This window comes from Saccostrea cucullata, unplaced genomic scaffold (assembly GCF_032062105.1).
Source record: "Saccostrea cucullata isolate Sc308-1 unplaced genomic scaffold, CSIRO_AGI_Scuc_v1 ctg15873, whole genome shotgun sequence".
Lineage (NCBI taxonomy): Eukaryota > Metazoa > Mollusca > Bivalvia > Ostreida > Ostreidae > Saccostrea > Saccostrea cuccullata.
The window spans coordinates 1-13224 of NW_026941552.1; the positions used below are offsets into that span (position 1 = coordinate 1).

General features: G+C 34.0%; 2 protein-coding genes across 3 annotated transcripts; both read left to right on the forward strand.

Moving 5' to 3' along the window:
- The first annotated feature begins 2993 nt into the window (after positions 1-2993).
- On the forward strand, positions 2994-5688 carry LOC134258043 (F-box/LRR-repeat protein 4-like). The gene is made up of 6 exons (XM_062740599.1): positions 2994-3030; positions 3303-3402; positions 4139-4244; positions 4571-4744; positions 5264-5369; positions 5633-5688. The coding sequence occupies exons 3-6, from the start codon at positions 4152-4154 to the stop codon at positions 5686-5688; spliced, it is 429 nt and encodes a 142-aa protein (XP_062596583.1). The 5' UTR covers positions 2994-3030; positions 3303-3402; positions 4139-4151.
- A 1445-nt stretch (positions 5689-7133) lies between these two features.
- Positions 7134-9115, forward strand: LOC134258044 (uncharacterized). 2 transcript variants are annotated; one of them, XR_009990063.1, is made up of 4 exons: positions 7134-7207; positions 7296-7421; positions 7517-7576; positions 8537-9115. XR_009990063.1 is itself a non-coding variant. In XM_062740600.1 (3 exons), the coding sequence occupies exons 1-3, from the start codon at positions 7183-7185 to the stop codon at positions 8785-8787; spliced, it is 402 nt and encodes a 133-aa protein (XP_062596584.1). In that variant the 5' UTR covers positions 7140-7182; the 3' UTR covers positions 8788-9115. The 2 variants fall into 2 exon arrangements, 1 of the variants encoding a protein (XP_062596584.1); XM_062740600.1 differs by lacking the exon at positions 7517-7576 and having other exon boundaries at positions 7140-7207.
- Positions 9116-13224: the final 4109 nt, after the last annotated feature.

Below are 13224 nucleotides of genomic sequence, written 5' to 3' on the forward strand. Positions count from 1 at the left end.
ATTGGGTGAATTGTTTCCATTAATAGCTGGGCAGCTAACCAGGTTCTTGGAAATCCAAAGGTATATCCTGAGTATGGAGACATGCAGGGTTCCTGGGCCAGTGCAGACTTTGGCATTCAGTTTGTGGAGGTAAAAAAGGGGAGGCAAAGCAACTCATTCTTTGTTGAAAAAAATTATTCTTTAAATTTATGTTCCAAAATGTCCAATATTATGGCTTAAAATTTAAAACATCTTATATCATTGAGTCCATTTAAATTTCTGGTGTTGTACATGTGTGTATTTATTGTAGGTTGGAATTTAAAGAAAAAAGTAACACCATCCGCAATCAACATTTATGAGACATACCATGCAGGTGGAGTCAAAAGAATCCAGGCCAAGAACCCCCAAAATAGCTGGGTCACCTTATATGAAACAAACAGAGTTGAGATGATAGAAATCAGTCGCATATTTTCTCCCGTGTTAAAGGTATATGTGAATTTTCAGCTAACTTGCATCAATTCAATCTGAAAACAGATTTTTTAGAAGAGTTTAGAAAAAGTCTTTAATATTTTTACAATAAATAAAAAAAAAGCTGTTTGAAGGTATATTACCATGTAAATTCATACAAATTTCGATGGTAAATATAAAAATAAGACTAAATTGTGCATATCAGAAGGTTACAGAGAAAAACCCGCTTTTAAGTTTAAAATGCCAAAATGATTTCCGAACAACCATTATTCTTTAATAAAAGTTTATTCTAACTGTGGTCCCAGGGATAACAACATAATAATGGTTCCTAAGCTTAAATAGAAAATATTTATAATAATCTGTATGATATGTTATCAAAATATATTGTCAAGTTGAGATGCAAGCATCTTATGTTTTTTTTTAAGATTAAAGTGTACTCATATTAAGAGCCATTCTCTGTAATGATTTGAAATTTTATATAGGAGCTGTGGCACACATAGTCTCAGAATTTCTCCAAACTCTCTATGATAAAAGTCATTGATACCCTTAACTGAAATCAGGCAAAAATTGGTTGCTATATTTTATAGTTACCATGGCAACATGTCTTAAAGTACGAAAAATGGCATTTTTTAAAATGTTTAGAGCCCCATAGTTAACAATTGCAGCAAAGCAAACAAATGGCAATGACTGTTTCCAAAAGTTGAAGGCCAGATGTCTAAAATGCATGATAAACATGTTTGGTAAATCAACTATTACATACGTTACTATGGTAACAAAGTATTCAAAAGTAAAAAAAATATTCATTGAATTTTATAAAGTCATACACGTAAAAATAAAAAGTAATTATAGGATGAAATGTAACCAAATAATAGAAAAAAGAGCCTTGAAACATCTACCAAGAACAAAATATGATTTTTCATTTTGGTTGGCAACGGTTGCCAAGGTTTTTATACCACAGAGAGCCTTCAAAGTAACACTCTGTATGTTTAAATCTGATCCTATCTTTTAAAAAAAAGCACATTTCCTCATAACTTATGATCAATGTTATAAGATGTTGGTGTGCTCCAAGTTTTTCCATTTGAAAAAATTCAGATTAGATTCTTTAAATAGAGTGTTGCTATGGAAATAAGCAGAAAATATATGCTTAAAAACCTGAAAAATATTTTCTTTCCTTGGATACATACCCTTAAATGTAGATTCCCTAAATTTTTATGATTGATATTTATCAACAGCTAGCCTGACTTTTAATTTTGACTATCATCCAATCTCTAAGTGGATGCAAGAAGTTGGCACACAGGGTTTAATATTGATATAAAGTTAACAAATCGAACATTTTCCCTTCTTGGTAACCATAGCAACAGTGTTGTTTTCTTCATCAAATTTTATCAATATATGATATTCAACTTCAGTTCTAACAGGTAAGTACTATTCAAGCTCAGTCCTTTAATTTTTTTCTTGATTAAATGGCAATTTAATTCTTAATGCAGCGAAAAACAATTCACTTTTAAGCACTGGTACTTTGTTTCCATGGTAACACTGCAAAGTAGCAATTATACCCAATTTTTCTTATGGTTTTGGTGTTGCAAGGTCCTAAGGATGCATATTTGCCAGTCTTGAATTTTCATGTTTTTCCTCAAGACAGTATCATTAACCCAATCTTAGTTACTGGTTTTGCATGGTTACGCTGTGTTACTATAGCAACCATAAAAGTTTTTTATAGAATAATATTGCTTATACTTATATACTGAAGGTCAAACATTTTCATTGTTTTTCTTAAGTCGTTGATTGAGTTTGAGCATGTAACACCTACCATTAGTGAATACGGAGTGTTTTTCAGCATATTTCAGCATTTTAAATGTATTCCAAATGTACCCTTGGTTACCACTTACTTAGAGATATATTATAAACAGTTTCTTTACAGTATAAGTGACATCAAGGTGTCATGCTTTTGTGAGAATGGCTTGTTTGCTTTTTCTAGTTTTTATTAAGCCACAGTCAAGATTTAAAGTGGCTGAAAATCTCCATTTTTCAAACTTTTCCGGCTGTTGCCATAGCAACCGAGACACATAGCTACGAAATTTTGTTTGATATTTGTTTCTGGTGTCAAGTACTAAGCATAGGTGAAGTTTCATCAAAATCGGTGACCATGCGTGGCAACGAAGTTTATTTTATTTATTTATTCAATTTGACAAAAACCACATGTGGCGCAAGTCATACATACAGTAAACAAATATAAAATATATAGTCACATAGATTTTCTTATATTACATGCATCACGCATGAAGTTACAAATATTTCTTGTAGAATTAACATCTGCTGGATTAAGAAGTTTAAGTGGTTACAGAGAATGGCTATTAATTAATCTTAATTATTCAAAGACAATTTGTTGAAAAGCCAAAAGTGTTATGTTATGTTCAACTATTAAAATTGATCAAAATAATGAAAACATACTTGTGTTATTTCCATTCATTTTTAGAATAACAGTTTTGAGACCAACAAGTTAAGGATAGAAATAGACTGTTCTGGTGGCCCTAGATGGAGAAGTCTATGCCGTGCAGTTGGTGGGGACCAAGCAAGGAACAGGTATATATACAGATTGTTATATACTGGAAACTTATCAGATATTGTATATTTCTGTCAAAGAAAATCTCTGATTAAAATATAAAGATTTTGATTTCAACATATTCAACATTAAATTTTCAATGCACTTTTTTGACCAAATTAAATCATCAATAACTTAAGTTGTGCACAAAAAATTATCTGACCAAATTAACTCTTCAATAGTCAACATGTAAGTTATGCACAAAAGATTTGTCTTTTTTACCAGCTAGATGTATCATTGTATATTATGATAGGTACAAGCAGCTCAACACAGAACCAAACAAGAGAGCCCCTACTGAAAACCCTGTGGGTGGCAGAAATCACCAACTACTCCACTCAGTACAACAGCTCAGGGTGAGTTTGAAAAAACTATAAGTACTGTGAGCAATGAGCTCACTAAATGAACCCCCACCCCCCACCCGCTTCCCATATGAATATAATGGCAGTGTCCATGTTTTGCTGTTGGAAACCCAAATTATGTGTCGGATCAAAAAGTGAAATAGGAGGTGCACATTGGCAATATGTAATAAAGTTTCTATGAAAGTTTCATCAAATTTCATTCAGTGGTATGAGAGGAGTTGCGAATAAAATATGGGTATCCCAAAGCATAACAGACAGATGGATGGATGCACAGCTAGACGGACGGAGGACATACCGATTACAATATATACCCTCCTGCTTTTCAAGTGGGGGGGGGGTATAAAAAGAAGGGTAAGAATTGACAGAGATAAATAGTAATCCTCTTGTTATTTAATTGAAATATTTATGCACCCATAGTAAAAGATTTGGGGGGCATGTTTCGTTTTTGGTCTGAGTCTGTCTGTCGGCAAAAATCTATAACCTTAGCCATAACTTCTAAATGGTTAGTGCTAAGGCTTTCATATTTTGTATGCATATTCTTCTTTGAAAAGTCTTTAACGTTGACCATGAGCCGTTACAGGGGAGAATAAGTGTTTAACACATCTTGTCTCTAAAGGTTGAGTAATTCTTTTAAGGTAATTTTCTTTGTCCAAACTTTAAAGGCATTTTTCATCTATCATCAGTTTTAGAATATCTTATATTTTGTTCCTTCTCCATGTTTTCTGCACAGATGGTCAGCCAGGATGGTTGTGGGAGAACCCAGAGTGTATCCCACCTATGGAGACGTCCCAGGAGCATGGGCCACGTCTACAAAAGACGCCCACCAGTTTATAGAGGTACGTAAAACTTGTCTAATCTGAACACCACTGGTTCCTGTATTAGACAAAATTCTGAATTAAGATGACATTTTAGAATTGAAATCAATGAAAGAGCTTGAAATTTGCATTGTATTAGACAAGGTTTAGGATACACAACATCCAGATTAGCTAAGTTTCACTGTGAATAGGCCTAATAGAATTAATAAGACATTCCTCGTTCACTGTATAGAGTCACATCAGCACCACTCATTTACAAAATACATTTAGCATTATAATTTAAACCATTGCCTTGTCATTTATATTTTTATAAACAACTACCGGTAGTTGTTTTGCTTCTCTTACAGGTGAAGTTTGAGGAGAAGTTGTACCTGAATGAAATCAACATATACGAGACTTATCATGCAGGAGGCGTCAAGAGAGTCTCAGCCAAAGACCTGGCAGGAAACTGGGTCATGCTGTACCAAACAAATCGCTGCCAGAATTTACAATCCAGTCGAATTTTTTCTCCACAGTTTAATGTAAATACATGTATTTTACATGCCCTAAATTACTGTAGATTCCTTATTTTTGTGTGTACTTATTATCACGAAATGGCTCTTTGACAATAATTTTGGACAGTTGCTCCAGAGATTTTACATTGATTTCAGCATCATGAAAATAAAAGTTAGTAAGTGGTGCCTCTCACAAAATTATGCGATAATAATCCCACACATATATCTAGGAATCTACAATGGTTTAAGGGCATCAGAGATGAAAAGGGAGACAATTACTGTAATTTCAATATTATCAAAAAAGATTCTTAGATTCTTATCTGATATGTCATATTCAAATAAATCTCAATTTGTAAACAATTAATTTTGAGAGTGAAGGGCCGTTAAGTAATATTTTTGAAATAAAATTGCAAGCATAATGGTCTTGCTTGCACATGAAAGATATTCATATTGTTACCTTTTTGACAGTATCTGCTGTCTTTATGAAATGCTGTAAAAAATTTTATGTGGCATTCACTGTTAAAAACTGTTGACTTTGTTATACAGCCCCCCGAATTTCCAGTGGATGAGCTCAGAGTAGAAATTGACTGTACAGTGAGTGGATCCTGGGTGGAACTTGATGCCATTAATATAAAAGGAACATCAATGCCAAGTAAGAAAATTAAAGCTCAGTCTCTTCTTTTTTAAAACAGTAAAACACGCTAATAATGAACTAACTTGTTAATAATCAATTAATGCTTTCAACAAATTCATTTTCATTTCCCTGACTTTGAAATATATTTATTGAAGTATATTGTGTCCGATCTTAATGGATTTAATGAATTACACTTACAAGAAATTTTAATTTAGTTATGTAAATCTCTGACATTTGTAGCATTCATACATGTTGAATTACTCAATGCACTTTTTTGATAGAGTTCCTTCCTGGCCTCCTGCTTGTCAACACTGGTCAACAACAAGATGTTCAGTGACGTTGAGATCATCGTGGATGGTCTTCATTCTGGACACAAGGCCATAATAGGAACATCTTCTTTAAGTCCGTTTTTGTAGATGGACATATTCCTCCAATTGTAAGAATTTTGACTATATTCAATACCAAGTCCATATAAAACTAAAATTATTTAAATACTGTAAATCAATTATTATTGACAAAACGTCAGTTTGGAATCCAACTGCGATTACTAATGTTGGTGACTGAGGCAACATTTCACAAAAATATATTTACATTTCCAATGTCTTTGTCCGAGATAAAATTACCAATTGTAAATGTAATTGATTTCCTCATGAATGTGTTGGCGCGGTTCCAAAAAAAACACGTGTAGGGCGGGACAACACCTAGAGAGAAGCAGGCTTGGAGCCCGGCACGCGGAATCAAAGCATGTAAATATAAAAAATTATATTTTTCAAATTCATGAACATGTCAATGGGATGAACAAATGGTTCATTGATCACTTCATGAATTCGAAATATTCCTTAAATACATGTAGATGAACGTTCATGGAACCCAGGGGTTTTCTCTACATTGCACTAAATGTAGTGTAACGAAGAGAAAACCTATGGGTTCCGACAATGGAAATATTGTGAAAAAAGAAGGTTGCAAAACTTAGGGATATTTCTCACTCGCAAAAAAAAATTGGTTTACAGTATTGGAACTAAAACAACTGGAAAATTTTCATACGTTTGTTATTAACTCTCAATCATTGAATATTCTGAGCGTTTATAGTTAGCTCATGAAATAAACAACAGGAAAATCCATTAAAAAAATAAATAAGATATCTGTAAATGGTCTAACTTAATTTTCATGCTGGCATAACTTTTATTTCAGGCTCCACTGGAGAAGCAAATACACCCCCCAATCAGAGAACCTGTAGTGCCAACAGCCCCACCCATAGATGATGATGCCCTTCCTTCATATGACAGTTTATTTGGTCCCCCAACCCCTAACAGCTAAGCTTTACCCACTTCAGACCAGCTGTATGGGGGAGAGAATTCTGGTCAGATTAGAAGTCTACCCCCTATATATCCCCAAGAAACCAAACCAGCATTTTTTTCTGGAGTAAGTCGCACAAAAAAAGAAAATAATTTATTTTTACATGTGTTATCCTTCATTCTCACTGGAACATCTTTTAATACATGTATTAGTTGAAAAGAAATTTTATGATTTACATAGTGTGTAATTGTTAGAAACTCAGATTTCTTCTGAAGTAATGTGCTCTAATTCATTTTGTTGCTTGTTCAAAAAAGCTTTTAAAAAAACTTATTAAAAGCCTGTTCTTATTGTAACTAGGTTTACTGCAACCAGTTTTCATAGGCTGTGCCAATTGATTTATTCAGTGATTTATTTGTAGGGTACACTTGTTCTGAACACTGTCACACATATATTTGGGGTCATCCTGCATTTCCTGTATACGGAGGAACTCCCTGATGTTATCTATGTCACCAATCTTCCTGTAGAAGTCAGCGTCATGTGCATTGTCAGAACTGCTCAAGGTGTCAACTTTTTATTAAAAATTACATAATGAAAGTATGTGTCCCTACAATAGTGTAGAGTGTTAATTGAGCTGTGATACGTTTTCAGCGGCCATACAGTTTGGTTTGCCCGGACTGAAAGCCCTGTGTGAGAGGAAGATCCTTTTGGTGAATTCTTTCTCTTCATCTGACGTATTGGAGGCATTTCTAGAGTCCTATCAACAACCAGGACTCGGTAAGAACAATTTACCGTTACTTAAAATACGATCATATAGCTTTCAATCCCTTTTACTGCAAAGAGTTCACTATTTCTACTTGTTACATACACAGGAAAAAATAGTTCTCTTGAATTCTGCACTGCATTAATGGAAAATCTTCATTTTAATTAAGGTGAGTTTGAGCACAGTTTGCTAAGAGGTGATTGACACCCTATATAATTTGACATTCATTTACCTGTTATATTATTTGATAATAACAGTAACAACTACATGTATAAATAAAGAATAATATACTATATACAGGGAAATTTTCGCCCTTGTTTTATTTTTTACTCTTTTGCCCGAAGGGGCGAATTCAAAGAATACAGTATAATTTCTTGAACAAAACTTTGATTAGGCGAATTTAAAATGAGGCAAAGAACTAGATGTGGTATATTGCATATTTTTGCTCCTACAGCTGTATACAGGGAAATTTTTGCCCCCGTTTTATTTTTCCCCCTTTTGCCCTACTCTCATTAGACCAATTTAAAATGGGGCAAATTCAAGGAATACAGTATAATTTCTTAAGTAAAACTATGACTGGGCAGATTTAAAATGGGGCAAAATTGTCAGCAAATGTGAAAGGGCAAAAATAACCCTGTATTTTTGCTCAAGATTGTTTGATTAAATAAAACTGTTGTCTAATCCATGATTGTTAGCAAGGAAGGAATCAAACAATCTCAGCATTTATATGTAAATATTAAAAATTTATTTAGATATGGGGAATATGACAAGGTAAGACTCTTATATGGTCAAGTCATAGATTAATGCTTCAAATAAGGCATTAAGTTCATAAAGTTGATAAAAGGTTGCTTAGTTGCAAATAAGTTTAGATATAGGAGATGTAGAAAGGGGTGAGACTGAGAGTGAAATTTCCCTGTACACAGTATACCTCTCTCGGCATGCTTCATAATACTTTTTGCAATGTGCTTTTATTTTTGTATACCTCTTTTAGCATTCTTTTCATGCATATTTGTACCCTTTGTCTTTCTAACCCAGATTTCCCTCTTTGCTTCTTTTTAATTGTGCCTCAACATGACAAAAATAAAATCTTAAAGCCACAAATGAATATTCTCAACATTTTTTTTTTCAGAATCCATTAACAAATTTGCCTGGCATTTCATGCAGAGTAACAGGGACAGCATTATAAACCAAACCCGATTTCTGGCTCTTCCAAAAGAGATACAGAGAAGACTAACCAGTATCCCAAGGTGCTCTGACCAGAGAATAACCAGTGCACCTAGGTGCTCTGACCAGCGAACAGAGAGCAGTGTACAGGTACAAGTGTCATGCAAGAAGAAAGGCTTCCCCTCAAGATCCTCAGATATTTGTTGTTTGCAGTAATTGAAGAGTGCCAGGGTTATTGTGCCAAATATTGGATTTTCTGTGATTTTTAAATGAGGTTATTCAAGCACCCGATACTTTTAATATGCATTGAAGAATTGAACTGCTTTCTTTAAAAAAAGAAATTATTTTTTATCTATTTACAGTACGTGTATTGATTTAAAATTAATGTATTTATAGAGTCACAAATTAGAGGCAATCATAACTATAGATATCTAACTATTTTACACAAGTACATAATAATGCAAAATGAATTAAATATGACAAAGTGTATAAAGAGTGGACTGGAGTGAAAGAACAAATAATTTATTATGGATGTATGGTATGTTTTATGGGATCTTAGAGTTCACAATTACAATGTGTAGCCTTCATAATCTTATAAAAACCCTGACCGCCGCTCCCAATCTCAAGAAAAAAAAAGATCTCAGCACATTGCAGTTAGCTGTTGTTTCCACACTCCTCATACACTTACACACCCTCCCACACATAATGTATACATAGTTAATTACATATTTATATTTTTGGAACATGTGACCATGATCTACTTTTGATAATTCTTAAGGTCATCATAATCAACATTGAGCACATAATAATTTGCAAAAGGCAATGGGTGATTATGTCGTCCATAAACCATGAGCTAAAAATACTGTATGTGTACTGTGGAATTAGGCTGGACTGAGGACATCGGCCTGGATAGCTCAGTGGTTAGAGCACCTGACTAGAAATACAGGGGTCCCGGGTTCAATTCCTGGTCCAGCCATGTGTTTTCTCCTCCTAATTTCCATACTACAGTACTAAAAAGTGGTCTTCATATTTTAGCAGTTTTGACTTGGAAAACGATGCGCTAATTAATGAATACTGCTAAAAAATCATTTATATATACAATAAACTGAGCGGACAGGTGTAACGCTTATTCATGATTACACCAACAACTCGATCCATACTCAGTGTATAATTTTGAATATGCCAAATTATGTACACATGTTTGTTATCTTTAGATTTTTATAAATCTGTATTCTAGTATGTTTACTGTATACAGGGAAATTTTTGCCCCTTTCGCCCTACTTTCAATTGGGCGAATTTAAAACAAGGCGAATTAAAAGAATACAGTTTAATTTCTTAAATAAACAAAACTATGACAGGTGGAATTTACAACGGGCCAAAATTGTTTGCAAGTGTGAAAGGACAAAACTAAGACGGGGTACTGGACCAATTTCAACCAAACTTGCTACAAAGTATCCTTGGGTAAAGGGGATCAAATTTTGTTCAAATGAAGGGCCACGCCCTTTTCCAAGGGGAGATAATTATGAATTTGAGAAGAATTATTGGCTTGTTGAATAAATGTTCTTCTCGGGATGCGGTGGGCCTGGAAAGATGAAACTCATGTGCAATCATCCTCAGGTAGTGTAGATTCAAGTTTGTTCAAATCATGACCCACGGGGATAGAGTGGGGAAAAATGGCTGATCAAATTTTTACATAGGAATATATAGGAAAAATCTTTAAAAATCTTCTTCTCAAGAACCACTGGGCCAGGAAAGATGAAACTCATGTGCAATCATCCTCAGGTAGTGTAGATTCAAGTTTGTTCAAATCATGACCCCCGGGAGTAGGGTGGGGCCACAATGGCCAGTCAAAGTTTTACCTAGGAATATATAGGAAAAAATCTTTAAAAATCATCTTCTCAAGATCCATAGGAACAGGAAAGATGAAACTCATGTGAAATTATCCTCGGGTTGAGTAGATTCAAATTTTTTTTCAAATCATGACCCCCGGGGTTGGGTGGGGCCAAAATGGCCAACCAAAGTTTTACATAGAAATATTTAGGGAAACCCTTTATAATCTTTTCAAGTACTTCAAAGCCATGATTAGTAATATTTATATGGAATCATCCTCAGGTAATGTAGATTCTAGTTCGTTCAAATCATGATCCCCTGGGTGTTAAAATTCAAGCCCCCCCCCCCCCCCAACCTCGGTAAACTTTTAGTTCTGATCTGATGTGTGCTTTTTCCTAGCCAATGTGCTCATGTGAGCGCTGTGGCCCCTGGGCCTCTTGTTCTGTTATACTGTAATTTCGCCTGTTTTCACTGGTTCAGATTTAATGGTTTGAGTATAAGATTTTTCTCTTTTTTAGGGATTTAATTACATGTATGTGGTTGAAGCTCGAAATATTGAGTTATTGTATACTGTAAAATCACATATTTTCAAGGGGTGAAATTTTCGTGGTTTGAAGAAAATTATGTTGGTTCATGGGGATTGAGTTTTTCGTGGTTGAGAATTGTTCAGTAGTAATATATGTGAAAAAGTGCATTTTGTGGTGGACATAAGTTTGTGGGTCTCTTCATACCTTTAAAACCAAAAAATTAAACCCCCATTAAAATTATTGATTTCACAGTATTTGAAATTTTACATTTCATGGAAGACATAAAATTTATTCATATCCTTATTACCCATACCACAAAAACAATAAAAATGAACGCCCCACAATAAATTAATGATTTCACAGTATTGATGTTATGATTTCTTGTACGTGTAATATACATGTATAGCATTTCTTGTTCATATGAAATGTGTTCAAGAAATTTAAAAATATATACTTTCTTTTCATTGTTTTTACATTTACTTATATATACTTTCTTTTCATTGTTTTTACATTTACTTATATATTTACCTGTTCAGGAACAAACTTTGTATGAATTTGTGGGATTTGACAATCAATATAGTTTTATATGCACAGTTTTACACATGTCTGCAAGTCATTTAACCTTGATACTGCTTTTTTAAAAAGACTTTTCTAAATTTTGATAATATATTGTTTAAGTTTCAAATTAAATTGAAATGGATGTTAATTGTTAAAGCTCTGTGATAATAGTTATTGTTATTTATATACACATTTCTTGTTTGAAAACTAACCAATAAAAGTCTATTAAATTGATACACTTTTTTGTTAGTTGACCGTGAATTAGCAGCAGAGTCTGAAATAAAACGTATGGAGATAACAAACAGTATTCAAGATCAAAAGTCCATAAAAAATACAAAATAGGAGCAGAGCAAACACGGACCTCCAAAACATCAGAGGTGGGATTAGGTGCCATGGAGGAGTGAGCATCAGCTCAGCATCCCCTAATCAGTTTTGATTTTTTAGCTCACCTGAGTACTAGGTTCAAGTTAACTGTTTAACTCACCTGAACTGAAAGTTCAATTGAGCAAGTGATCACATTTTGTCAGTACCTCTGTCCATGCTTTTCTCATTTTTGACTTGTTTAATCCAGAACCACTGGGGCACAAACTTGCCTTAAAGCATCTTCCAGTAAAAAGGGGTTAAAGTTTGTTCAAATCTAGCAGAATGTCCTCTTTCAAGGGGAGGTACCTAAATTTCAAGTATGTTCAATTTATGAGCCTCAGTGTAGGGTCTCATTGGGGGATCAAATTTTTAAATAGTCTTAGAAATGTATAAGATAACAAGAGGCCCATGGGTCACATCGCTCACCAGAGCACTTTGGCTAAGAAAAAAGAAATTAGTTTATTATTGAAAAGTTTAAACCCAAAAGTATTCCCAACCATTTCTTAAAGGGGAGAGGGTATGATTTGGACAAACTTGAATCTGCACTACCTGAGGATACTTCCATATAAATATGATCAATCATGCCTTTGCTATTCTGGAGAAGAAGATTTAAAAATATTTTCTATATATTTCTATGTAAAACTTTGATCGGCCATTGTGGCCCCGCCCAACCCTCGGGGGTCATGATTTGAACAAACTTGAATCTTCACTACTTGAGGATACTTCCATATAAATATGATCAATCATGGCATTGTTATTCTTGAGAAGAAGATTTTTAAAGAATTTTCTTACATATTTCTATCCCGGGGGTCATGATTTGAACAAATTTGAATCTACACTAACTGAAAATGTTTTCCCATAAGTTTCATCTTTCCTGGCACAGTGGTTCTTGAGAAGAAGATTTTTAAAACATGCCACCAAATTTTCACTATTTCTGAATTATCTCCCCTTGAATGAGGGTGTGGCCCTTCATTTGAATAAACTTGAATCCCCTTTATCCAAGGATGCTTTTTGGCAAGTTTGGTTGAAATTGGCCCAGTGGTTCTAGAGAAGAAGTCGAAAATGTGAAAAGTTTACAAGACAGACAGCTAGACAGACAGACGCCACACAAAATGTGATCAGAAAAGCTCACTTGAGCCTTCAGCTCAGGTGAGCTAAAAATCTTGAAAATTATTCTTCTCAAAAACAGCTCAACTTAGTATGATAAGTCATTTTGACGTAGAAGCATCCTCATATGATGTAGATTCATATCTTTTTCTAATCATGAACTCCAGGGCTTGAGTGGGACCTCAAGGTTGGATTAACATTTTACATACTTATAGAAGTAAATGAGAAATTCTTTTTAAAAAAACTTTCCCAAAAACAGCAAACCCCT